We start from the raw sequence: 25,487 nt of genomic DNA, 5'->3' as shown, positions 1-25,487 counted from the left end.
ATTGCACTAATTCACTCTAAGGCTCCTTAAAGCTTAATAATTCAGGACTATGCATCTACAGCATAGAAACATTCTAGACTCTGTAGAGAGGAAACTTATGTGGCCAAAACTGAAATGGAGCTGAAGCTGGCCGGTACTGCGAGGGAAAGTACGAAGGGATCCGCACCCTGGAGCTGCCGCCACCCCTTGGCAGCCACAGGCGCCGGCCGCTGGCGGGATGCCCGCCCCCGCCCAGCACACGAGGCCGCACTTCGTTCCAACGCTTTATTGTCACCGGTAGCGCTCGGTCTCCCCTGCGAGGGGCGGGGACGGGGACAGGCCCGGCCCAACGATGGGCCCCGGGCCCGTGAGGGCGCTGCGGGGAGCGGGGCTCAGCAGGGATGGGTCAGAGCTGGCGCCGGGGACCGGGCAGGGCTGGAGCGCTGCACCCTTGGGGCCTGAGCCACAAGCCCCGGGGCAACGACAGGGACAGGCCGAGCTCTCACCTGGCCCCAGGGGCCACCAGCTGCGGGTGAGTGGGTGAGCCGGGGGGCTGCTACCCCAGGCTGCAGGGCAGGCTGCAGGGCAGGGGGGGCTGCACCCCTGCCCCTTGGTCCCCAAAGCCGGTAGTAGGAGCCTATGGCCCCGCTGCCCCTGGGACATGGGGCCGGGGGACAGGACGAGTAGTCGAAGTACAGAGTGATTTCGGATGAAGAGTAGTGTTACACTGGACCCACGGGACCCCCGAGACCCCTGTGCCCTGTGGCCACAATCAGTCAAACGAGATGAGCTGGGCCTCTCCGCTGCCTGGGGGCTGTTGCCCGGGGGCAGGTGCTGGTGGGGGCTGCTGCTGGGGGGGCCCCCCAGCTGGGGCCACCTGGAACAGAGGAAACAGCTTCGTTAGCACAGATGCCCCACTGGGTCCTGACACCCTGGGCTGGTAGCACTCACCTGTTGGTAGAGAGGCTGCTGCCCAGGCAGGTAGGACTGCTGGGCTGGCAGGCTGCTCAGAGCTGTATCCTGGCCTGGCAGGGCAGACATGAGACCCTATGGGAACAAGGGAGTGGGTGTCAGAGGGGCTGGGGTACATGCAGTACCCACAGGGCAGTGGTGACAGCCCCCAGCCTCCACCAGACCTCCCTGAGGATGGCTCCATGGGCTGGAGCCCACTCATGGCTTGTCCCCCCATGCCCAAGCAGGGAGCGCTCACCTGCATGCTGTAGGGCTGGTAGCCCATGGAGACAGACTGGCTGCCCATGTAGCCCATGGTGCCCGACTGGGGTGCCTGGGAGATGGCTGGGATGCTCTGCGACTGTGAGGCTGCAGTCTGTGGGGAGAGGCTGGTGAGAGGTGGCACAGGCAGCAATGGCTCACATCTCCAAACAAGGCCCTTGTGCCCAGAAATGGATCTGACTCCATCCCACTTCCACAGCAAGAGCAGCAGATCTGGAGATCTGGAACCAACCAGCCCCTCCCCCTCCTGCTCAGAGATCCCATTGCCGAGTTGGGGTACATTGCCCAGCCCCACAGAACACCCCAGGCCTTGTCCCAGTTGGCTGCAGGCTGCACTGCCTCACTTGCCTGGTAGCCCTGTGTGGGTGTGGGCTGGTAGGATGAATATGCAGGAGTGGTGGTGGGCACCGCCGGCCCCTGCTGAGGCCCCTGCCCACCGCTGGCGCCCGGCTGGTACATGTAGGCATTCACCATGCTGGGATCTGGGTGGAGAGAGCAGAGGTTGGAGCAACTGCCTTAGGCTCACCCCTACCCCCAGAGGCTGAGCTGCCCAGCGTACCAGTCCCGGTGACGGGCATAGCCGTGTAGGGCCCAGTTCCCCCTTGTGCAGCCTGGTTCATGTACACGCTGTGCATGGGAGAGCCCTCCACGGAGCCAGCTGGGCTGAAGGTGCCAGGGAAGCTGGTGGGCCCAGAGGGCTGGTAGATCACCCCACTGGCTGCGGGCATGGCCTGGAGCTGGTGGGAGGAGGAAAGCCAGCTTAAGGCCACAGTTCCTGGAACCTGACAGGGGGGTGCCTACCCCAGCAGCTGTACCTGGGCATAAGGCAGTGAGAAAGCTGGCATCTGGGCTCTCATCTGGATGGTCTGCTTCTGCTGCTCCAGGCGCAGCTGCCTCTCCTTCTCCTGCTCCTGCAGTCGCTGGATGGCCAACTGACGCTGCATCTCCAGGTACTCCTGTGGGAACAGGGCTGTGGTGGCTGGAAGCCATACCACCACACAACCCCTCCTTCCAGGGAAGCCATCCCTGCCAGCCCTGAGCTGGGCCACAGTGCAGGCAGGCCCGGAATACCCTGGACATGCTTCCCTGCCTCACCTGCTTCTTCTGCCTCATGATCTCCAGCTTCTGTGCCAGCTGGATCTGGCGCTGCCGCTCCGCCTCCTCCGCTGCACGGCGCAGCTTCTCCTGGTGCTCCTCCCGCAGCGCGTTCAGAGCCCCACGCGCATCCCGGATCTGGGCCAGTTTGTCCTGCAGGCCTTCATAGTACACTGGGGAGGGAAGGGACAGCCTCAGGAACATGGGGACAGAGCACTCAGACTGTCTCTGCACTCCACACTAGCTTCTCTCCAGTGAGACTGTGTCATGGGAATGCTGAACCCTGACACGGTGGAAGCCCTGGCTGCTGCCCACCCACGCCCAGGGCCAGCAGCTCCCCCAGCTCCCACGCACGCCTGCGCTCGTCCAGCTGGTTGAGCAGCTCCAGCAGCTGCGGGTGCATGTTGTTGATGGACTGGAAGAGGGACAACACGGCAGAGTCGTTGGTGATGCTGCGGCCTCGCATGTGGTTGCTCTTCATGCGGTTGACAAACGTGGTGACCGCGTTCTGCAGTGCCTTCAGGAACTGCTCATGGTTCTCCTCGGACTCACCGTTCTGGTACTGCTGCTGGAAGGAAGGATGGGGCAGCCTGTCAGCTGGGACCTCCCAGTGCCAAGAGACAGCAGCCAGCTTGCAGAGCCAAAGAGTAGGGTGCTTCTTGCCCCTCGGTAGGTGCCAGACTCAGGCCCGGGCACCCTCTTACCTCAACCACCCCAAGAGGGGCAGGGTGGGCTTCCCCAGGCTGCACAGCTGGCTCCGTCAGGGACAGGGGTGCTGACGGCGTGGGGCTCTTGCGAACCTCCTCCTGTTTCTTCTCCCAGTAGTTACGGTTCAGGTACCGAGCCAGCTGCCAGGAAGAGAAGGAAGATGAGCATCACTGAGTTGCAGCAGCAAGCCTGTGCTGCAGACTAGCAGAGCCAGGATTCTTACCTCTGGGTCAATGTCCTCGGCCAAGGGAGCAGAGGAATTCTGGAAAGAGACAAACGGAGAAATGCAGTTCAGCAAAATCAGAGATCCCCAGGTCCCACACAGATGTTCAGCTCGGACCTGGCCATGTATAACCACCAGTGCTGAGCAACAGTGAGAGCCTCAAAGGGGACACAAGCTGGGAGGCAGTGGAGGCAAGTAAGTGCCAGCTGAGAACACATCTTCTTGCTCAAAACACAGTGAATGAGCAAGGGGTTGAATGGAGCAAATATTTTCCCTCAGAATGGGGATTAAATTGGACACAAGCAGGGCAGACTCGGGCTCAGGAAGTGGCCTGTGTCCAGCCACTTCATGTACAGGAGCTGCCACGGACATACCACAGGTGGGGAGTAGAGCGTGCTGGCTGGGGGAGCCGATGATGTGACAGGAGTGGGCTCAGCCTTAGGGTACATGGAGTAGGTTGTTTTCTGCCTCTGCAAAAGAGAAAACTGCCAACTCAGATAGAGTCCAGGCTTCTCCAAACCAACCACAACACAGCCTGTGCCTGGCTCTGCTTTCACCCTCTCATTCCACAGGCTTTGAGCCTCGCTCACATCAGGACATATCCAGAGATCTGTTATGGCCCAGCATAGCTGGGCCGAAGAGCAACAACCCCTCTCAGATCCCAGCAGGGAACAAACCATTCTCTCCTTCTCCTCAGCCTCTGACTGAGACAAGGCAATAGCCAGCTGGAGTTCCTCTTCCTCTTGCAGAGCTGTCTCATCGCGCTTTGGAGGCAGCTGGAAGTGGAAAGACGAGGAGGTGGTCAGTAATGGAATAAACAAACAGGTCGGGATCACCAGATCACCTATGGGGCAGCCACTCACCTGGGACTGCTGAGAGAGGGGGCTGGTCAGGTACTCAGGGGGCAGTTCAGAGGTGGCAGCAGCTTTACCCTCAGTTTTCCTGTAGTGACAGGTAACAGTATGGACTGAATGCTCCTTCCTCTGCACCAGAGCCCAGTTCTGCACAATGTTCCAGTGGCAAACCCCACTCCCAGGAAGGAAGAGGGCCCAGCCCAGCCTGCACAGCCTGGGAAGCCCCCGTTGTGCTCTGCAGGGAGCTAGCTCCACACCATGCTTCCTCCCTCACGGTCCCACCTGTCACAGGCAAAGAAACCCACCACGAAGGGTACTGACTTGTTGAGATGCTCATAGCAGGGCTCACAGACTCTCACTTCCTTCTCAATCCCGAACTTGGGGATGGTGGAATATTTGGAGGAGCATTTCCCACAGAAGATCTGCCCGCAGGCCCGGCAGTGGTGCTGTGAAGGACGAGAGACATGAGTGTGGTGGCAAGACATTCCTTCTCCTTTAGCCAACATCACTCAGACACTCCTGGCATTTCCCTGCCAGCAGCCAGGAAACATGGTCTGTCCCCAACACACTTCCACATAGCAAGTCCTGCAGGGAGTTCTGCAAGTCCCAAGGGCTGTGTAGAGCAGGGAACCCAGAGGAGCAGGAGCAGCACCCACCTTCCGCGTCACAACGCCAAACTGCACTCGGCACCTGTGACACTCCTCTGCATCCACCCAGTCTGGAGCCTGTCAGGGTCAAGGGAAATTGCATAAGGAGGGAGGAGTGTGTCTGCACTGAGCCTTTCAGGAGCTCTGATGGCTAACAAGGCTCTCATGCCTCACGAGGGAGACTGGAGGCATTTGCAGCTCCACAGGAAATATTAATCCCCAGAAGTTATCTCATGTTCCTTAGAGATTGTGATGCTTTCCCAGTCAGTACAAGATTTGCTAGGAAAGCATCTGCACAGCAATCACTTCAGCAGTGCCCTGCTGCCACGTCCAGCCTGCCAAGCTGCTGTAGGGCCAGTGAGCAGGAAGAATGATGGGTCTGACTCCCTGTCCTGGTCAGTTCTCCCAGCAAGGCCTCCAATCCACACAAAACGGAGGAATGCAAGACCTGCAGGTTTGGCAGGAAGGGGATGGGGAAACAGGTCTGTCCCACAGTGCCAGCTGCTCCCCCCCACCACAGAGCTCACCCTCTCGGCAGCGAACATGGCATCACTCTCCTTGAACTCCGGGAAGACGTGACCTGCGGGAGAGGAAACGGAGTCCCGTTGTGAGAGGAGTCCTCTGGCACAGGGAGGCCACGGTGCCTGCAAGCTTATGCTACAGGTGCGAGGTCAGCACCACCTCTTGTCTTGACCAGTACCTCCCTCTGACACACCAGCAGGCACCCCTCAGCCATGGTGTGTCAGAGGGAGGTACTGGTCAAGGGCCAATTGTTTCCCTTACACACCCACAAGGGACATCACAGGCCTCTGGATAAGGCTTATTATTTCTCAGTACATTGAACTGAGGGGGATAAAAAGCCCGCTGGATGGGCAGGCAAGGCTGTGAGTCTCAGTCCTTGAAGGGCCAGAGTTTGGCAGCACCAGCTCAGGATGGGGGACTGACCCTCCAAGCTTCTGCCACTGCCTGCAGAGTTTCTGGTGCACAGCAGGAAGCAGAGGCAGCAGCGTGTCCCTGCCCTTGCTGTCCTGGGACAGAAGGGAAAATGTCACACTAACACTGTCAGAAAGTGGGAGCGTGGACCCATCCTGGGAGCAGGAACAAAAGCCTGTGAGGAAGGAACTGCCCCACAGCAAATCCCTTCCCAGAGGACACGATGACTTGCTGCCAGTCTCCCCAAGAAAAGTTGCAGTTCCTGCTTTTCAGGTCTTCCTGCCAGCCCTGAGGCACTGGGTATGCTGGAGGCCCACAGCAAGGCAGCCCCGGTCCTGGGACCACGGGACTGTCCCATCTCTGCAGCGGGATTTAGTCACCCTGAGGGGTTCATTGGGTATTGGGAACCAAGGAAGAGCTCAGTGCTGCAAGTCCGGATTTTGCTCGCATCAGGCAGGGAACTGCCAAGGCTCCTGCAGAGCAGAGCTGCTTCATCAGGTGTCCCCTCACCTGTGACAACAGTCCTCACCTTCAACCTTCATTATCTGATAGGTGTCCTGCACCACCTTGTACTTGGGCTCATTGCGGAAGGCATGAGCCCAGGCCTGGATGAGGTATAGGATCTTACTGCGGACACTTGTCTCCACTTGCCTCTGCACAGGAAGGAGGAGAAAAAAACATCTGAGAAAATGCCCCTGAAACCCAAAGGATGGTGTGAACCCCCTGAAGAGAAGCCAGAAATACCACTCAGGAAAGACAGACTTTAGAGTACTCAGGAGAGGTAAGAGCTGTCAGAAATCTGCAGTAAGGACAATGCACAGCACAGAGGGCAGACCCCTTCAGCAGCCCCCTCCAGCACAAACAACAAAACGTCCTTCAAAGCAGCACAGACCAACTGAACAGAGCTGTGGCCTTGATGCTTAGAGCAAATGCCCAGTGGCTCTGGGGCCTGTCCAGCAGCTCTGTCCACCCCCACACAAGAGCTGCCCACCCCACACTCAGAACACCATGGGACCCCCAGCTGCCCAGTACAGCACAGCCCGCCTTGCCTGCCCACTGACAGTGGTGGGGGGTGCCTGGAGGGTGCCAGCACCTCCAGTTCAGGAGTACTCAAAGCCATCTCAAGATGTGACACAGCGAGGACAGCTGAGACAGCTGCCCTTTGGAGGCAGGGGCAACTGCATCACACTTCAAGGAACTGGAGAAAAGTTGGCAAGCCTGTTCTGACCTCAGCCAGTCTCGGAGCCTCTATGTCATCAGCTGACCAAGTGATCACATCCACATGACTGGCTGTTCCAGAAATCCCCAGGAAGCATAGGAGCACTGTCAAGCTCTGATTTTAGCCAAGACCTTGGCCCACACAGCATCACTTACTGACAATTCCTGGAACTCCAACTTCTAGAACAATTGGCAAAATCCTGCATTCCATATATGTCACAGCCCTGAACCTCATCAGAACGTGGACTGTTTTATCAGCATCAGGTGTTCACAAGCAGCAAAGTTCCAAGTGTGGGAGGAGAATGGGGCAGTTGTGAAACTCCTGAGGCAGGCAAGGACTGAGAAAACCACAAAATCCCTGGATCTGATCCGATGTCCTCAGCCCTCGGAGCAGCTATGCTACCACACCTAGGTGTCATGCTATGGCAGTGTTCCTGCCTCAGGAGAAGATCCTGCATGGAGACTGAGTCAGCCCTAGCAGGAAGGTGGCAGGAGAGACACCCTGCTCGGTGTGCAAGGTGACAGGACTCACACAGCTCATCCTCCAAGGATCTGGGTCACCTGTTTGTTTATTTCTGGTGGAAGACAGCAGCTGTAAGGAAGGAACAGTATGATGCTAACAAGCTCTTGTCTGGGCATTGCTGTTCTGAGTTGGGAGCTGGAGACAGTTCTCATTTCCACTTCAGTCATAGAATTCCCCAGTCCAAGGACACATGAAGCTCCAGCAGGTATCAGACTGGTGATAGCTTGTAACAACAACCTGTCAGTGCCAGCAGCCATGGTCACATCCTGCAGAGCTCCTGAACAACTTGACATGCCAATGAAATGGCCGTGACACAGAGGAAGCTCCAGTTGGTTTCTCCTTTGTTGCTTTACCTGCCTATGTGTCTCACATTGTTCCACAAGAGGGAATTCACCTCGCCACTGCCCAGGTCCTTGGTACAGGTGCCAGGCTATCACCCGGTTTCCTTTGCTGTCCCAACCCAAGTGTTGTATCCAGGAGCCTTTACCATGGAATGGCCAAGGCCTCTGCAGCACTTTCCTGCCATTTCACAGTACAGACAAACCTCTGCTCCCACCACATTTCCTCTTCTCAGAAGCCCTCCTTCACTGTCTACATCCACCCCTTCACACCACATGACAGTTTGCTCTTTTCTAAAGCGCATTTCCAGTTTCCCTTCTGCTCCTTACCCAAAGGGAATACAAGAGACGACACACACATTTCTTCCTGCTGCTGCTGCTGCTTTTCCACAGGAAAAAAAAAAAAAAAAGATAGTAAAATAAACCTATTTACCTTGAGTATTTCCTTCAGCTCCTCCATGGTCTGTTTATTGGCCACCTCGTCATGGACTGTTTGGCCACAGTTTTTAACCACCGACTCCATGACCTGCAAGGGCCAAGGCAACATCAGCCCACAGCTTCCTGCCTCCCCTGCAACTTGTGGAGGTCCCAGTACACATTACAGGCTGAACACGGGGCACTACTTAAGCAATGAGGTGTGTTGGGGCCATGTCAATCCACTCCCTGCACTGTGAGCCAGCTGTCCTTCACCTCCATGCGGGGCTGGGGGACTCTGCTCTGTGGAAACCAACCCCAGGGACAGCAGCCCCAGTCTCAGCTTTGCCTGTTCCAAAGCCGAGATGGAACTAAAGCATGAAGGCCCTGGGCTGATCATCCCAAAACCTCTGTGCCAGAGTCAGGAAGAGGCTGGCTCCATGCTGTGCTGCAGTAACCTGTGCAGTCTGAAGGCAGGTAGTAAGAAGCCCCTGCAGTGCTCCCAGCCAGGTGCCGTTACCTCCAGCGCGTACAGGGCCACGTGGGGATTCTTGTCATTCACTTTTTTCTTGATGGCATTGACGGCATATTTCGCTCTGGGGAGGGGAAGAGGAGATATGTTCTCAGGGGATCAAGGATCTGAGGGGAGATCCCACCCGCTGCTGACAACCCACCAATCCCCACCCTGACATGAGGGCTCAGTTAGCTCAGAGGTACATGATTCACTGAGTAAAACTGGGAAGGAATCAGCACATTCAAGCTTGAGTTTCAGGCCAGGGGTAATCGGCAGCTCCCAGGGTCCGGGAAGCACACCAGCACATCAGGATGTGCTCTACAGCCCCTCTGATGCTCTTACGGAAGCGTATAATGAGACATGTGCTACCACGGGCTGCCAGGTCCGAGACCCTCGAAGGGTCTCCTTCCTTGTGCAGGCAGGCAGGAGAGCTGTGCCCACAGCACGTCCGAAAGCCCAGGAGCACTCACTGGGTGTCTCCCTGACGGATCATGTCGCAGATCTGCAGGATGGATTCCCAGTCTGTCTCCAGCAGGAGCTGGCTCGTGGCCTTATCTGCAATGAACAAACCCATCAGGCCGCCGTGAGCCGCGCTGCTCCCCCCGCTGCTCCCCGCGGCTCCGCTCCGCCACCGACGCGTCCCTGGGAGCGCTCGGGGCGTGGCGCTGCCCCGAGGCTCGGGGATAAACCCCCGATTTCACCCAGAAAGCACCAACCCTCCCGCTTCAGACACCCCGGGGCGCTCGGTAACCTCGGCCCCGCCGCTGCCGCTCCTCCCGGGCGGCACTGGGCTGCGGCACCGTGACCCAACCCGGCCCAGCCAGTGCCGTGCTCTGGGCCCGCCTGCTCCCGGGGCCGAGCGCTGCGGACCCCGACCCGGCCGAGCGGTGCGCCCCGACCCGGTTCCCGTCCCGCCCGCCGAGGGAGCCGCGTAGGTACCGAGGAGCCGCTCGAAGGTGCCGCCGCCGCGCCCCATGGTGTCCGCCCGCCACCGGCCCGGCCCGCTCGCTCCGGCCCGGTCCGGCCCCCGCCCCGCCGCGGCCCTTCCGCTTCCGGCTTCCGCCGGGGCGGTGCCGTTTCCGCGGGGCGGCTCCGCGATGGCCGCGGGGCGCTCCCCGCCCACGTTCCTGCTGCTGGGGGCGGCGGGCGGCGGGAAGAGCCTCCTGGTGCGGCGGCTGCGCCATATCCGTAGGGCACGGGGGCACCGGGGAGGCGGGGAGGGACGGACCAGCGAGGGGCGGGCCGGGTCCCCGTCCCGTTCCTGGAGCCGCCGTGTCCTTAACGCGAGGCACAGTTGAGCGCCGAGGAGCCCGCGGAGCTGGGCGAGCCCCCGGCCACGCTGCCCACGGTAGGTGGGGCCCGGCGGGGCCGAGGGGCACCGGGACGGCCGAGGGGCTCCGGGGCACGGCCGCACCCAGCCGGGCGCCTGTCCCGCAGGTGGGCACCAACCTGACGGACCTGCGGCTGCCGCGGAAGGTGACGGTGCGGGAGCTGGGCGGCTGCATGGGCCCCATCTGGCCCAGCTACTACAGCGAGTGCAGCGCTCTCCTGGTGAGCAGCACTGGGAACCCGTCCCGGGGCCACCGTCCCGAGGGATGAACGCGGACGCGGGGAGAGGGCCTTCCGGGGCTGGGGTCGGTCGGTCCCCTCGGTTTCGCCTCGTGGTGGGATTTCCCTCCTCCGCGTCTGCTCTGGCCCAGCCCGGCCCGGGGTTGCTCTCGGCACACCCGCACCCCGCTTTCCCTTCTTCCCTCCAGTTCGTGGTGGATGCCTCCAACCCCACCCAGGTCTCCTCGTCCTGCATCCAGCTGCTCTCTGTCCTTTCTGCAGCGCCACTCGCCTCTGTGCCCGTCCTGGTCCTCTTCAACAAGATGTGAGGAAGAGGGTTACCCGGAGGGTGGGGGTGCCAGGGAGCAGCAGCTGTGCTTTGCTGCACTTCCCAGGCTGGAGACCCCTGAGCCAGGGCTGGGCCGGGCAGGGGAGCCATCGTGGTTGGCTGATGCAGCCCCCCCTCTCCCCATTGCAGTGATCTGCCCTGCTACATGTCGCTGGTGGAGATGAAGTCACTGTTCCGCATGGAGGACATCGTGTCCTGTGCTACACAGCCCATCACGATGCTGGAGACCAGTGCCCGCGATGGCACCGGCCTGGCCGATGTCCTGCAGTGGCTTCGGACCGCTCTCAAAGACCCCTCCTGACCCCGACCCTGCCAGGTGGCAGCCCAGGACTGCTGTCACGGAAGGAGGTGGCAAAGGAGCAGCTGCCCTGCCTGGGGCTGGGAGCAGAGCCCAGGACAGTGCCTTGGGCTGTTGATGGACTGGATCCCTGTGGGACTTCACAGTAAAACTCCCACCAAACTGTCTAGACTGGTGGCTGCCCTGTGCTCAGGGGGAAAGCCTGGGCTTTTGGGGAAGGGACAAGCAGAGGCCAGATTGTGCTGGCACTTCTGGGCACAGGAGGGGCTCCTGCAGTGGGGCTGGAGGCTGCAGCAGCACCTGAGCTGAGCTAAGCACGGCAGGGGTGGGTAAGACTCCCTGGGTTTAAGACTGAGTGCATGTGGGCCTCATGCCAGCCCAGGCACAGTGGGGTGACCTGGGGGAAGGTGTGGGGGTGAGCTGGGGGAAGGTGCGGAAGGACTAGGTGACCTGGGCGGGTGTCAGGAGCTAGGCCAAGGCCAGTGACTGGGGTGCTTCAGTCAGGGATGTCTCACAAGCTGTAGCAAGTGCCAGCCCACAGCTGCTCTCCAGCGCTCACTTGGGCTCAGGCAATCTCAGAATGGGTGAAATTGGAAGAAGGGACCACAGTGGTTCATCTGGTCCAGTCTCTCTAGTCAAGCCGGGTCATCCCAGAGGACATGACACAGGATTGCATCCAGACAGTTCTGGACTATCTCCAGTGAGGAAGATAGCACACCCTCTGTGGGCAATTTGTTCCAGTCTGCAGTCACCCACACAGGGAAGTTCTTTCTAATAGAACATTATAGAATGTGCTGAGTTGGAGGGGACCCATCAGGATCATATTCAGGTGGAACTTCTGTGCATCAGTTTGCCTGTTGCTCTTTGCCCATTGCTGGGCACCATGGAGCAGTGCCTGGTCCATCCTCTGACACCTCCCTGCTGACAGACCATGAGGCCGCCTGGCAGTTGTCTCTCCTCAAGTCTGAACAGGCCCAGCTCCCTGAGCCTGTCCTCATTAGAGAGATGCTTCAGTCCCTTCATCATCTCTGTAGCCTCTGCTGGACCTGCTCCAGGAGTTCCATGTCCCTCTTGTCCTGAGGGGCCCAGAGCTGGACACAGCACTCCAGCTGTAGCCTCACCAGGGCTGAGCAGAGGGGCAGGATCACCTCCCTTGACTTCCTAGCAATGCTTTTCCTAATGCACCCCAGGAAGAGATGGGGCTGTATAGAGAACCTGCCCTGTGCCCACACCACTAAGCAGTGTCTGTCCGTGCTGGTAACTTGCCCTGTGCCCACGCTGATGGCCTGGCCCAGCCCAGCTGGGCAGGCAGCTGCCTCACCCGGCAGCCCTGGTGCCAAGTCATAGGGTAGGGGTGGCTGCCTGCGCCTGGCACACGCCACAGCACACCCTACCCTGGGCCTGTCAGTGCTGTGGCACCAGGGCAGCTGCCATAGCAGGGCCTGGAGCTGCCAACAGCATGATATGGAGAGGAGTGGCTCTTGGTGCTGGGGGCTGCAGATACTGCACCGTGATGGTGAGTGGCAAGTGGGGTGGCAGTGGCCTTTGCTCCAGCAGTGTGGGCTGAACTGAGCTCTGCCCCAGGCATCCCCGCGGTGCCAAGAAGCCCGAGCACACCCTGACACTGCTGCTGAGTCACCACCACAAGCACCGCTGACACACCAACCCCACCTGCCCGCTTCCAGCCCAACAGGTCCAGACATCAGCCAGAGCACTCCTGCACAGCAGCACTTTAATGGGCCAGGTCACCTTGAGCCCACACGGTCCCTGCCCAGCCCAGTACTCAGCATCACAGTGGTTCTTCCAAGTCTGTCCCACCAGCCAGTGCAGTGGGTGCAGGGCTGCTGGGGGTGGCCCCGTGACCTTGTTTGTGGGGCCGGAATCAGCCAGCTGCTCTCGCACTGGGCTGGAGCTGGGTCCCCAAAGGATTCTGAAAACAGTGCAGGGCACACTGGCAGGAGGGAGAGCTGAAGAGCTTTTCTCTGCAAGTAGTGACCAGCCATGGAGCAGGGCTGTGCTGGGAGGCAGTCCTGCACGGAGCTGTGCCCTGCTGTGACAGCAGCCCTGGTCCTGTACCTACTGCACCCCAGCAGCTCCAGGCAGCAGGAGCACCTGCATCCTTTTGATGCAGCATTCCCAGTGACATGCCCCAATGGGTCCTTGGCCATGGCAAGAAGGGAGGATCTTCCTCAGCACTCCATTGTCCCCCAGCTTCCAGCGCTGTGTTGTGGTGGACAGATTCAGTCCCAGCTGCAAGCAGAGTCCATTCCATCCCATTCCTTCCTGTGGGGCTTGACACTAAGAGGACAGAGTCCCTAAGATCCCATGTGGGAGAGGAGACTCTTAAGTGTCATCTCCCTCCTTGTCCCAGACCTGCCTCCATCCCCTTCCCTGTCCCTGGGTCACAGCAACACCAAGGACCGTGCATACCTTGGGACAGGCAGAGGAACATCTGTGCACCCGGCTGAGCTCTGGGTGCCCTGGCAGCCCCGCCCCACTGCCCTTCATGCTGGCCTCACCTGGGACTCAGGAGCATCTGTCTCTCTGCTTGTAAACGCAGTGAAGCTTCTCAATGAGAAATATCTTATCTTCCCCTTCCTGCAATGTCACAGACAGTGCAGTGAGCAGCAGTGGGGTGGCTCAGTGGCGGTGCTGATGGGGCCAGAGCCCGAACCAGCAGTCTTGGGGCTGGACCAGGCTTATGAAGCAGCCGAGATGGGCAGGGGCAGTGCTCACGCACATTGGCAATCTGCTCCTGGAGCAGGCGGATGATCCTCTGGCGGCCTCTTACCACCTGGATGTTGAAGTAGATCACAGCTCTGCAATGACAGCAGGATGGGACGGTGGCAGCCAGGCAGGAAGCTGAGGGACACTGTGCTCCTGGCACTGGGATGGGCCACAGGGCTGCGGAGTGACACCTTGGCTCCCAGCCCCACTCAGGGCTGTGGCAGCAGGACCCTCAAAGCAAGGGCCCAGGGTTCAGCCTTGGGCTCGGGTCCATACTCACATCAGGGCCATGGATATGAAGAACAGGAGCCAGGTGTTCTCCAACAGGTGCTGGTAGACCCAGGCAAACCAGGTGATGTTGGGGTTGGACTTCTCCAGCACTAGCACCCACCTCTTCCCTGACTTGTAGATGGTTTCCAGCCCCCGGAAGGGACCGCAGGTTTCTGATGGCTGCACCCTGAGCAAGCAGACCAACAGGGCGTTCAGAGCAATGAGCAGCCCAGCAACTGCTGCCCCCAGCCCAGGGCACTGCCTGTCTCAGCCCTCCAGGGACCCAGCCTCACTGTCCCCAGCATCCCCAGAGCTGGACAAGGGGGTCCTCATCCCTGCATCCTGCACCAGGAACAGCTGGAAGAAGTGAGCACAGGCCAGTAGACGGGAAGCACGTCCCTTGCCTGGGGCGGCACCTCATAGTCTGCAGCTGGGGGATGCCAGGGACAGGGGCCATGGTCTCCCCAACCCCTCCTTCTTCAGGTAGCCAGGGGTCCTGTGCCCTGAGCCGTGGCCTCGTGGGTACTCACGACCAGATGGTGTAGGAGAGGAATGCAGCTGCACCCAGGAAGGAGGGGAAGCACAGCAGAGTGATGAACATGGTGCTCATGCGTGATGCTTGCCAGGGCTTGCTGGGGGACTGGCAGTTCCACATCAGGCTGGTCTGTGGACAGGGAGCAGTCCTGCGGGCTGCCAACTCCTGGAGGGCAGTCCACACCCTGCTGTCCCCTCCCTCCCACCCACTGGGAGCCAAGCGAGCTCGGGGACATCCTATCCCCAGAAACCCCCACTCAGTCCCACCAGCACGAGGCCGCTTCATGTGGCACCACTGCTGCAGCAGAGGCTGATGGTGACAGGGCACAGCGTCACTGCAGTTTCACCCCATGGGGAGTTGCAGGGCTGGGGGGAAATCACACCTTTTTGATATAGAACAACAGCAGCAGCTTCAGCATCTGCACAGCTGGCAGGAGCGGAGCGAAGAGAATACCCAGCCTGGGAGCAGGGGAAAGATGAGCTTGCCTGGGTCTGAGCCTCAGGAGAGACAGAGGTGGGCACAGCTACAGCACCCACAGGGCTCCTGGGAACTGCAGGTCATTTGCCAGCAGAGGAAGGAGCCACAGAAGGCAGAAACATCTCACCAGGTCAGGGTCTGCCCATAGATCAGCTCCAGCACGTTTCGGGCGATATCAAACTCTGGCCTCTGCTTTGTCTTCAGCTTCTTCTCCAGGATTAGCCTGGGTAGAAGTGGAACTCTGCTCCCACACTGCCTGGGGGGACCTCACACCCCACCTTCCCCTCTGATGGCAGCAGAGCCTGGGTGCACCGGAGAGCTGGGACCATGCAGGGATGCCACACAGGTGGGGGGCCATGTCTTGGGGCACGTTACCTCCAGATCAGCTCCCCGAAGAGCATGTCCAGCAAGGTGAATATGAAATCCATCACCATGAAGCGATACAGGTCCTGCCCCACACACGTCTCCCAGCACTGGGGAGACAATCAAGTGTGGCACAGAATCACAGAATAGCTTGGGTTGGGAGGAACCCTAAAGCTCATCTCTTTCCCCATCCTGCTCTGGGCAGAGACACCCTTCCACTAGACCAGGATGCTCTGAGTCCTGTCCAACCTGGCCTTTAACAATTCCAGGGATACCCAGAGCTTCTCTGGGAGCCTGTGCCAGAGCCCTCACCACCCTCACAAGGAAGAATTTCTCCCTGATATCTAGTAAAGAAGAAGCCACCAGCTCCCTGCACAACCCCAAGCTCAGCCCAGCCCTCCATGGCTCTGGGGCAGTGGTGCTGACCTCCTCTGCTGAGCAGGTAACACTCCGGCTGAGCCACTGGGAGCACAGCAGGATGAGAACCATCGTCTTCAGGATGAGGTTCCTGGGGAGCAGGAACAGTGCCAGAAGCTCCTGAGCCCAGGGGGTGGAGGGGCCAAGCCCCAAAGATGGGGTGCCTGGCCCCAAAGCCTCCCTGCCTGCCATAGGTGCAGGTGCAGCACGCTCCATCCACCAGGGCCCCAGCCAGCCCACCTGATGATTGCCACGTAGACCTGTGTCACCGGGGAGTCCTGCTTCTCCCACATCGCCAGCAAGTTGAACAGGCGGGGCATCAACGCGTTGAGGAGGGACACCACAAGGGGCAGGACCAGGAGAATGGCTTCTTGCTGCCATCTGCCACTGCCCTGTGCTTGTTGCTCCTGCTGAACCTGGTGAGCAGGTACTGGGGTGAGTGCACAGCTGTTGGCAGCCAGGTGTGGTGTCCTTGGGGAGAGCAGCAAATGCCCAGGCCAGGAGCAGAGCTGCAGTGGGGCTGTCCCTGCCTCTCCCCCCAGTATCCCAGCCCTGTCCCTCCGACCCCAGGCACTCACCATGTGCATGTGCTCCGAGAAGTAGTGCACAGCCAGCACGCAGCCCGACACACAGCCCAGTGCCAGGACCCAGGCCAGCAATATCACGATGCAGTGCCCCAGGCACTGGCAGCGGCTCCGGGAGCGGGAGCGGGAGCGGTGCTCCACCAGCAGCTCCTGAAGAGAGCAGTGGCAGAGCTGCCAAATCCGCTTTGGGTCCAGAGCAAGGTTTCATCCCACTGCACCGTGGCAGGACCCCGAGGGGTGATGGACAAAGCACTGGTGCAAGGTTGGGGTCTGGGATGTTTTGCATTGCCCAGCTCCTCACCTTCAGCTGGGTGCAGATGTTCTCACACTGCAGCTTCACCGAGCGCCTCTGGATCACCTTGAAGTCCCAGGCGCAGAAGACTTTGATGGCCAAGTCCCCCATAGAGCTTCTCACGCTCTCCCGAAAAGAGCGGGACACACTGCAGTGAGGTGAAGGGCATCAGGGATTGGGGCTGGGTGAAGGGGAAGGCTGGCAGCGCCACAGGTGCTGCTGACCCACCTGTACACCAGCAGGATGCAGGTGACAAGGAAGGAGACCCCAATGCTGAACAGGTAGGCCAGTGGCAAGTTGTACGGGAACAGGGGGGCTGCGAGGGGGCACATGCTGCCCTTAGGACTGGAGGTGCAGGGGTCGTTTAGGGTGATGTTCCTGTAGTAGCCGTAGTACAGCAGTGAGTGCGTGAAGTAGCCCTGCAGGAAAGCACACCATGGGGCCCGCAGCTTCCTGCTTAGCCTGGCACCTCTGTGCCAGCCTCAGGGACACAGAGCCTTGGGCTGGGGTATTATTGCAGTGGGAAAGTGGGGCTGCCCCCCAGGCTTGGAGCAGCCCCTGATCTGGGGTTGCCTGGGCCATGCTTACTCCTCCTGTGAGGAGCTCGAGGCCGGTGAAGGGCTGGGGGCTGACTGATGCAGGGGGGTACACAGCCTGCAGGACCACCACGAAGGCCAGGAGGATGAGGAATGAAAAGAAGTTGAACATAAGGAGCATCTTGAGGAAGAGGAAGTAGGAGAGGACACTGGAGCCAAAGCGGCCCCCAATCTGCTTCAGGGCATAGTGCCAGGGTTGTGCAGTGCGGAGCAGGGAGAGGATCCTGTACCAGAGACCTCGGCAGCCCTGGGAAAAGGAAAATGGGGAGAGCAGTGGGGCTGGAGCCTGCACTGGAGCCCTCACAGCCTCTGTGCAGACCTGTGCCCCTGACTTACAAGGATGACATAGACCTTGGACCAACCACAGGGTGAGAAGGGGGCCCTGTGATGCGTGCGCTGCCTCAGCGGGTCCCTCTGCCTGCTCAGTTGCCGCCTGCCCAGAAGAGAGGGGTGTCAGAGGGTACCACAGGTCCTGGCACAGCTCCGGCTGTGGGAGTCCTGCCTCGCTGGTGCTGATGGATGGGGTCCTACCGGAGGATGCGTTTCTCCGCCAGGCTGAGGGGCATGGTGAGCAGCATGTGGCTGCACTGGCTGGGTGAGACGCTCAGCAGCTCCTTTACCAGCAGGCGCCGCTTGTCTGCGGCACAAGGGGCTCAGTGGGACACGGCTGGCCAGGTAACAGCATGCCTGTCCCTAACCCAGCGTAGGGACAGTGGCCAGCACTGCCTTCTCACACACTGGGGGACCCTCACCTTCCAGCGTGGCCCTGGTGGGGTCAGTCTCCAGGTCATACTGGCGCAGGCTGGGCCGCGCCGCACGGCAGAGCTGCTGCAGGGGTGGGCGGCTGCTCCGGCGCCGCAGCCGGGCCGTGCGGTTGCAGTACTGGGAGATGATGGCCCCAAGGTTGCGTCCTGTGGATCAGAGCAGAGCAGGGCTCGGGCGGCCGTGGGGGACCAGGCAGGCGCAAGAGCTCTCCAAGGGGCTCTGGGACCTGGGGAAGGGTGGGAAAGTGGGTGGCACCTACCGATGGTGCGGCTAGGCATGCTGGCCAAGATCTGCAGGGAGGCAGAGGAGTAGCTGGGGTGCTCCTCACCTTGCCCAGGCTCTGGCCAGGCTCCAGCACAGGCATCTGGAGTAGCCAAGCAGGCTGGAGACTCTGGGAGGGGGAAGGCAGAGAATGCAGAGAGCCCATGGCTCATCCCTGTTTCCCTGCTGCTCTGCTCCAGCACAGAGGCTAGGTGTGTGCCCTGGTGTGTGCTTTTCCCAGAGTACCCCCTTCTCCAGGGATGCTTTCTGTGTCCCCAAGATTTGGTCTGCCCTGGACTGCCCTGCTCTGCACTGGTCAAGGCATCAGCAGGCTCCTACGAATGCTTTGGCCACAGCACTGACATGTGACACCGCTGGCCCAAGCAGAGTCAGGGCCGGGAGATGGCCCTGGGCACATACATTGTCCCCAACCTGCCCTGGCTGAGGCTGCAGAGCTTTACCTCTGTCCCTCTCCTGCAACTCCAGCTCCAGACCTGCCTCGATCAAGCTGCTCTGCTCCAGGATGAGCTGGTGGAATGAGGTGTGCAGGGCTCTCTCGTTGTCCGGACTGGGCTCCTGGCTGCAGGGACACAGGGACATGGTGGCACGGACACCTGGTGCCTGCAGGGCGTGGGGTCGTAGCCTCGTGCCCCTGGGATGCAGGACCCAGGGCACGGCAGGGCAGCGGGCGGGGTCAGGTCACACTCACCCATCGCTCTCGGTGCCCTCGGGGACGTGGAGAGTGATGGAGGGCGGCTGGGACATCCTGCGGGCCCGAGCGGGTCCCTCCTACACGGGCCCTGCCACGGTGAGCAGACGGGCGCCACTGGTGCCGGCCCCCGCCAGCCCCCGGTTTCCGCGGCTCCCCCGGTTTCCGCGGCTCCCGAGCGCTGCCGGCCTGCGGGACTGGGATGGAGCCGGAGCCGCTGCGTGCGAGGTCGGGGGCAGCGGTGAGCGCGACGTCTGCGGGGCTAAACTGGGACTAACCCTGGGTCCAGCCCAACTCGGCGTCAGGAAGGAAGAGAGGGCGGATAGGGCGGTACCGCCGCCGAGCGGGTTCCGCCCGCCGTCCCGGGACCCTCCGGGGCAGGCACGGAGCTTCCGAGCACCAGTCCCGGAGCTCGGCTTGGAAAGGACCCGGACTGGCCCTAAGAGGACACATCGAGGCAAACACCCCTGTGCCCCGCACCGTGTTCCCCTGCCCAGTGCTGTCTCCTTCCTCCCCTGCTCTCCCTCCTCCACCGCCCTCGGGCTCCGCAGCCTCCCCCGGGGCGGGCTAAGGCTGCTTGGGGCAGGTGGCCGCCCCGGGGCTCCCCCTCAGGCCCCGCTCGCCCGATACCGGGAGCCGACAGAACGCTCCCCGGGGCTCCCGCCGCCTGCTGTCCGGGCCGTGGCTCGCGTGGGTGCGGACCCGCGGGGACGGCGGGGGCTACCGAGCCCTGTCCGTCCCGTCCCTCTTGCCGCCTCCCGGTACCGGGTGGGGGCGGCGGGAGCCCCCCAAAAGCCCCCGTTTCCCCTCGGCCGCGCTCACCGGGACCCGTCGGCGGCTGAGGCGTGGGGCTGGCACTCCCCGTTCCCCGTTACACAGGGGCGGAAGGAGGGACGGAGCGGGGCACCAGGATAAGGCGCGGGACCAGCGCGGTGCTCTATGCCCGGGCGGGGGAGCCCTGTCCCGCCGGACCAGGCCAGCCCCGCCCCGCCCCGGCGCCGCCGGACCGCCAGGGCCGGCCCTCCCGGGGCGGTGCCGCGCAGGAGCGGCGGCGGAGCGCGATGGAGGGCGGCGGAGGCGCCTACGGGGCGGCCAAGGCCGGCGGTGCCTTCGACCTGGTCCGCTTCGTGCAGCAGCCGCAGGTGCTGGCGCGGATCGTCAGCGCGGTGAGTCGGGGCGGGACGGGACGGGAGAGCCCCACCGGGACGGCGTCCCCCTGCCGCAAGCCGGTGCCCCTCGCCCGCCGGGACGGGCAGCCCCCGAAGAGGGCCCCCCCGGCTTCGGTGCCGCCCACCGGACATCGGCTCCGCCCCGCAGGTCTTCGCCTTGATCGTGTTCGCCTGCCTGATCGGGGATGGCTACACGAGCGGGGCCGAGGACCCCAAGCTCTTCTGCATCTTCAACCACAACGAGGACGCCTGTCGCTACGGCATCGGCATCGGCGTCCTCGCCTTCCTCGCCTGCATCTTCTTCTTCATGGTGGACGTCTACTTCCCCCAGATCAGCAACACTACCGACCGCAAGTACCTGGTCCTGGCCGACCTCGGCTTCTCAGGTACCAGGGGCGCGGGGCAGGGCTGTGCCTCCTGTCGCTGCCACAATGGCCGCCTTGTCCCGTGACGTGGCTGCCGGTGCCTGGCGAAGGGAGTCACTCCCGTCTGGCGTGCTGCCCGCGGGCCACGCGCTGCTGCTTCTGCTGAGTGCCTCGAGGAGTGGCTGCCCCTGGCCGGGTGCCTGAGCCAGCCTGCACGGTGGCGCTGGGTCTGGCCCTGGGACTGCCCAGAAGCAGCAGAACCAGCCCTGGCCCTCATGCCACTTCCCCCCATAGGTCTCTGGACCTTCCTATGGTTCATCGGCTTCTGTTTCTTGACCAACCAGTGGTCCTGGACACGGGCCGAGGATGTGTACATCGGGGCGGACTCTGCCCGTGCTGCCATCACCTTCAGCTTCTTCTCTATCTTCTCCTGGGTAAGTGAACCACCCTGCCCCACTTGAGGGGAGCACAAAGGGGCCCCCTGCATTCCACAGCCTGGAATGGCCTTAATGCTGTTGCCCCCTTCTCTCTGCAGGGACTCCTGCTCACCTTCGCTTACAAGAGGTACAAAATGGGGGTGGAGGACTTTGTTCAAAGCTATGCCGACCCCAGCCCGGAGGTTTCGACTCCCTACTCCAGCTATCCCAACATCAGCCATGAGAGCTACCAGCAGCCACCCTTCACACACACAGCGGAAGCCCCAGAGGGGTATCAGCCACCACCAGTGTACTGAGCCCTGGCTGGCACCCGCGGGACGGCTGTATCAGTGCAATTCCTTCCGCGGGGTGGGAGGGAGGGATCTGTGACTTGGAGGGGACAGTGGGGCAGGAGGGTGATGGCTGCTTTGTTTGAAGGTGACTGGCCCTCCTCATGGGGTGTAGGAGGGGCCTGGGCCTGGTCCTGGAGCTGAGATCCTCACTGGAGGTCCAGAGGCCGGTGTGCCGTGGGTGATTTGGCACACGATGATTTGCAGCTGCTGGGTGAACACTGCAGCTGAGGGAAGTTGGGTGTGTGGGCGGCCCTGGCATGGATGAACCTCTGCTTTTGCTGTGGTGCCTTGGTGGTGGGGTGTGGTTCACAGCCCCTGAACCTGGCCAGGCTCTGCCCCTGTGACTGTTGCCCTGGTCCATCCTATCTCCAGTGCCTTTCAGCCCTGCTGGCTGCGTTCCCCCAAGTGCCGTCTCTCGCTGCCATAGCACAGCCAGGCCCAGCTCCTGCCTGTGCTGGCTTCCCGTGCCTTCCCCCATTGACTGCTTCTGGGTGAGCTATTGCCAAAGCCCCCTTTTCTCTTGCCTCTAATGCCGTGCTGTGCCTTCCTCCAGCCTGCACTACAGCTGCTGGTGCTTGGATGATGCGGCTTGGGATCTGTGGGAGCAGTGAGTGCTGAGATCCCTCAGCAGGGCCATGGCTGCTCCAGCTGAGGAAAGGGCTGGAGCACTTTCTTTCCCTTGCATGCCTCCCCCTGAGTGCTGCCCTTGCTGCTGCAAGGCTGTGCTCCTGCACCCTGCCCACGGCTCCCTCCGGCCACACCAGCTGCCTGTGGGGCCGTTGTCTCAGGTTGTGTTTGCTGCTGTGCTGTGGTAAAGCTGTTCCCAGCAGCCATGTGGGCTGTCACTGCTGGGGCCAGTGTTCCAGCAGTTGTCACTGTATGCTTGGAATAAACTTTTTCACCAAGCCACCATGTGAGCCGTCACGTGCCTTTTGTTTCTGGGGGAGCAGAAAAGGCTCCTGCCTTCTCCCCGTTGAGAGCTGGGGGTGCCAGGTGGGGCAGTGCAGCCCCTGCCAACTGCTGCACTGCAAACAGCACACTCATGCTGGTGGCTATTTTTAGGCCACCCTCCTCGTGCTCCCTGGTCCGAGCAGAGCTCCAACACCAGGCCTGTGTGCAGCCCTCGCGCCCTGTGACCAGCCCACGCTGTCTCACTGGTCAGGGCCAGGAAGACCTAGCAGAACGCTCTGGTAGAAAACACACACACACACAGGTTCATTAAGTTATTTATTAACCTAAAGCAGCAGCAGCACCATCACTTTCCTCAGCCCTGGGGGAAAAGCCCAGGGCTGGCAATCGAGCGCTTGTGAGTACAATTATTCTCACCTGTAATGGGGCAGCAGGGGGAGTTCAGGCAGCTCTTGGAGCCTTCCAGGAGACAGGCAAACAGCAACCCTGCACTCGGATGCAGAGGTCTGGCCTAGGCAAAGAGCTACTGCTCAGAGCCTGTGGATGCTGGCTTCCAGGAAAAACCACTTTTACAGGGAATAAGGAAGCAACAACATTCCAGAATCTGAGTCAAACAAAGAGGGAAGAGGATCCTTCAGTCAGCTTAGAGCAGAGTAAGAGTCAGCCTTGAGAATTCTGGAAAGCTGAGGAGGGAGCAAGAGACATGACTAGGGTGGAGAAGCAGCTCCTCAGAGGAGAGCCCCTTTGCCAAGCAGCTGGATCTTCCCTGGAATAATCGTCCAAATCTTGATAGATGAAACTCTGAGCCTCCAAACCCCTCACAGGTAACATAGCACCAAAGTTGCAGCACCAGCCTTGAACCTGAGAAAAACTGCCCTGAATTTGGAGGAGGCTCTCCCTGGGACCAGTTTCTCCAAAGGACTCTGTCACAGCCTGCTAGAACACAGCCCTTTGAAGTTCAACACCTCAGAAGAGTCAGCTGCTAGGCTGACTGGCCTTCCTTCACCTTCTTGTGTTTCAATAATTGACAAGGCAGTAACACAAGCGAGTGTGCTGGCAGAGAGGTCGAGGGCCTGCCCAGGGTTGGGCTGCCACATGTCAGTTTAAAAGCTGTGCCACAGCTCTGTGACAATGGACAAGTTACCTCAGGCTGTTAGGAAAGGAAACTAAAAATTGCATTTAAAATACTAATGGCTGTACATTGTCTTGAGAAACCTGGAATTTAGCAACAGTGCACGAGACAGAAGGGCTGCATTCACAGGCACCAGTGCCAGCCTGAGCACGCATAGACCACAGGGAGAGCTGGCCAGAGCCACAGCGAGCGGCGGAAGCACTGTGGCCTGGCTTGACGTGCAGTGCCCCAGGGCCTGCGTGTGGCAGCATCAGTAACTCTGTGTTCGTCCCTCTCCTTGTTCTGAGATGGGAACTCACTCTAGCCAGGCTTTTGCTTCAGCTTCCCCCAGCATCAGGCCTGGTAGATCCTCAGTTGTGGTGCTTGGTGTGGGGAGCAGCGGAGGTTGGGTAGGGAGGGCTGAGGCACTGAACAGTTTGCTAAAGTAGAGAGAGGCAGAGCCGGTGCCTGGGAGCCACAGCACTGAGCTCCCTTCCCCTCCGTTTTCCCAGCAGTCAAGTGAAGATTTTTTGAGGTGCAGCTGTCTCCAGCTGCCTCAGGCCCAGGGGCATGTTCTCTTTGTTCTCTGGCCCAGCCTGCTGGGGTCGCTTTCGGAAGTAGCAGGCTCGGCACACGGAGTGGTACTTGTCAGCTCCTCCAATCACTTCAACCTGGCAGGGAAATTTGGAGAGTGACTGTGGAGCCCAGCTCCCCAGAGGGAGTCTCTGTACCAGCAGGACTGGCAAGGTGAAACAGTTTCTGTTCCAAGGGGACTCACCTCCCGCTCTGCTCCCAGCCTCTTGGTGTAGGAGGCCTCCCGGAAGCACTCCATGCACACAGCGTTCAGCTTCACCACGCTCTCTGCCAGTGGCACCAGGTTCAGGATGCTCCCAAAGGCCTGTGCAAGACAGCAAGAAGATGTTGCTGGGTGGGTTCCACGAGGGTCCCAAAGCAGCTGCTGTACCAAAATGACTGTTTTACCTTTCTCTGGAAAGTCCCATCCAGAGCAGCAACAATGACGGTTTTCCCAGCATTGGCCATTGTCTCACAGAACTCCACAATGTCTGGGAACTGGAGGGGGTACAGGCACAACATAAAGAGGGATGGAGGGCAGCACTTGGCTCCAGATCCCACAGCGCATGCCCAGACAGCAGCACCAGGAACAAGGAAAATCAGAGCCATGTGCCCCGTCTGTGAAATGAGCTCCAGTCCCACCGTCCTCTGTCTGCAGGGACTATAGGGAAGGAGAGTTTGACTACGAGCACAGGCTACATGGATCAAACTGCCCCAGGGCATTACTTCCCACCCCCTCCTGCAAAGGACACAGACCTTGGTCTGCATAGGGTGTACGGAGGATTCTGTGTCCCGCAGAGCCCAGCCAAGACACCCCAGCCATGCACTTACGAACTGTCCCTCATCGATGCCGATGACGGCAGCACCCAGCGCCTCCTGGTAAACGTCCTGGAGGAGCCCGGCGGGCAGGGCCTCCATGGTACTCCTGTGGGCAGGGAAGGAGTGAGCTGGACAGGCCAGGCAGCCCCGTGGAAATGGGGTGTCCTCCTGCCCCGGGAACGCACTTGTCATGTGTGGAGACCCCGGAAGAGCTGTAGCGCGTGTCCTTGGCATACTTCACCAGCAGGCACCGGTACTGGGCGAGCTGGAACCGTCGCACTCGCCGCATGAGCTCCGTGCTGCAAGACACGGTGTCAGCGGGCCTCAGCCTCGGCCCGCCGCATTCCCGTGACCCCGGGCCCCGCCCTGCGCCCCCCGCTCCGGGCCTACCTCTTTCCGGAGAACATGGGTCCGAAGATCACCTAGGGGCAGAACGGTGGGGTCAGAACAGCGGGTCAACGGGAAGCCCCGGCTCCACCCAGTGCCGGTGCAGCCCCTGGCCCGCAGCCCCCTCAGCCCGGTGACCTGGGGCGGCACCTATATTCGCCTCCCAGGCCGTGCCCGGGGCAGTACCGTCCCCGTATCTATCCCCCAGCCCGATACACAGCAGCGGTGCCTACCTGTATCTGCCCGCGGGGCCGGCTGGGGGAGCCGGGGTGGACACCGGGGCACCGTCAGACAGTTCATGGCGGACTGCCGGCCCGAGCCCGCGCGCGCTGCTCCGGTGCGGACGCGCCAGCCAATCGGAGGAGGCCTCGCACCCACGCGCCGCCGCGCTAGCCAATCGCGAAAGGGGCTGCGCCGGCCGCGCGGCAGCGCTGCCCAATGGAGTCAAGGGCGCCAAAATTTTATTTTCCTCTGCCCGGCGGCTCCGCCCCCGATCCCAAGTGGCCAATGGGGGC

The 25,487-nt window shown here is 61.0% G+C and overlaps 5 protein-coding genes across 11 annotated transcripts; 2 read left to right on the top strand and 3 right to left on the bottom strand.

The window, feature by feature from the left end:
• Nucleotides 1-250: 250 nt before the first annotated feature.
• HGS (hepatocyte growth factor-regulated tyrosine kinase substrate) lies at nucleotides 251-9,705 on the bottom strand. Of its 2 annotated transcripts, none has more exons than XM_039562290.1 (21): nucleotides 9,619-9,705; nucleotides 9,150-9,234; nucleotides 8,686-8,761; nucleotides 8,185-8,277; nucleotides 6,202-6,325; nucleotides 5,267-5,319; nucleotides 4,749-4,817; nucleotides 4,414-4,538; nucleotides 4,102-4,180; nucleotides 3,916-4,014; nucleotides 3,613-3,708; nucleotides 3,239-3,277; nucleotides 3,012-3,155; nucleotides 2,662-2,875; nucleotides 2,308-2,480; nucleotides 2,028-2,168; nucleotides 1,772-1,949; nucleotides 1,561-1,694; nucleotides 1,190-1,306; nucleotides 931-1,026; nucleotides 251-856 (listed from the first exon to the last, which is right to left on the bottom strand). In XM_039562290.1, exons 1-21 carry the CDS (start codon nucleotides 9,653-9,655, stop codon nucleotides 752-754), a joined length of 2,277 nt encoding a protein of 758 aa, XP_039418224.1. In that variant the 5' UTR covers nucleotides 9,656-9,705; the 3' UTR covers nucleotides 251-751. The 2 variants fall into 2 exon arrangements, with proteins under 2 accessions (XP_039418224.1, XP_039418225.1); XM_039562291.1 differs by having other exon boundaries at nucleotides 2,662-2,872.
• A 44-nt stretch (nucleotides 9,706-9,749) lies between these two features.
• ARL16 (ADP ribosylation factor like GTPase 16) lies at nucleotides 9,750-11,045 on the top strand. The gene is made up of 5 exons (XM_039562293.1): nucleotides 9,750-9,861; nucleotides 9,972-10,027; nucleotides 10,117-10,230; nucleotides 10,437-10,552; nucleotides 10,706-11,045. Exons 1-5 carry the CDS (start codon nucleotides 9,777-9,779, stop codon nucleotides 10,875-10,877), a joined length of 543 nt encoding a protein of 180 aa, XP_039418227.1. The 5' UTR covers nucleotides 9,750-9,776; the 3' UTR covers nucleotides 10,878-11,045.
• Nucleotides 11,046-13,000: 1,955 nt separating this feature from the next.
• Nucleotides 13,001-19,850, bottom strand: TMC6 (transmembrane channel like 6). Of its 6 annotated transcripts, none has more exons than XM_039562393.1 (21): nucleotides 19,693-19,850; nucleotides 18,871-19,087; nucleotides 18,623-18,741; nucleotides 18,160-18,291; nucleotides 17,888-18,046; nucleotides 17,667-17,772; nucleotides 17,472-17,568; nucleotides 17,128-17,382; nucleotides 16,768-16,958; nucleotides 16,549-16,687; nucleotides 16,242-16,397; nucleotides 15,904-16,079; nucleotides 15,673-15,754; nucleotides 15,259-15,356; nucleotides 15,011-15,106; nucleotides 14,789-14,903; nucleotides 14,402-14,535; nucleotides 13,882-14,058; nucleotides 13,615-13,693; nucleotides 13,394-13,472; nucleotides 13,001-13,172 (listed from the first exon to the last, which is right to left on the bottom strand). In XM_039562393.1, the coding sequence occupies exons 2-20, from the start codon at nucleotides 18,924-18,926 to the stop codon at nucleotides 13,401-13,403; spliced, it is 2,439 nt and encodes an 812-aa protein (XP_039418327.1). In that variant the 5' UTR covers nucleotides 18,927-19,087; nucleotides 19,693-19,850; the 3' UTR covers nucleotides 13,001-13,172; nucleotides 13,394-13,400. The 6 variants fall into 6 exon arrangements, with proteins under 6 accessions (XP_039418327.1, XP_039418328.1, XP_039418329.1 ...); XM_039562394.1 differs by having other exon boundaries at nucleotides 18,871-18,961; XM_039562395.1 differs by having other exon boundaries at nucleotides 18,871-18,950.
• Nucleotides 19,851-19,895: 45 nt separating this feature from the next.
• Nucleotides 19,896-22,085, top strand: SYNGR2 (synaptogyrin 2). Its single transcript, XM_039562398.1, has 4 exons — nucleotides 19,896-20,036; nucleotides 20,188-20,425; nucleotides 20,699-20,838; nucleotides 20,940-22,085. Exons 1-4 carry the CDS (start codon nucleotides 19,932-19,934, stop codon nucleotides 21,135-21,137), a joined length of 681 nt encoding a protein of 226 aa, XP_039418332.1. The 5' UTR covers nucleotides 19,896-19,931; the 3' UTR covers nucleotides 21,138-22,085.
• A 302-nt stretch (nucleotides 22,086-22,387) lies between these two features.
• TK1 (thymidine kinase 1) lies at nucleotides 22,388-25,272 on the bottom strand. The gene is given in 8 exon segments (XM_039562590.1): nucleotides 22,388-23,864; nucleotides 23,972-24,091; nucleotides 24,175-24,264; nucleotides 24,598-24,691; nucleotides 24,771-24,884; nucleotides 24,976-25,007; nucleotides 25,206-25,247; nucleotides 25,249-25,272. Coding segments are annotated over 8 exon segments (672 nt in total). The 3' UTR covers nucleotides 22,388-23,708.
• Nucleotides 25,273-25,487: the final 215 nt, after the last annotated feature.

This window comes from Corvus cornix, chromosome 18 (genome assembly GCF_000738735.6).
Source record: "Corvus cornix cornix isolate S_Up_H32 chromosome 18, ASM73873v5, whole genome shotgun sequence".
NCBI classification, from domain to species: domain Eukaryota; kingdom Metazoa; phylum Chordata; class Aves; order Passeriformes; family Corvidae; genus Corvus; species Corvus cornix.
Note: the sequence above shows the minus strand (reverse complement) of the source record. Positions and strands in the feature narration are given on the sequence as shown.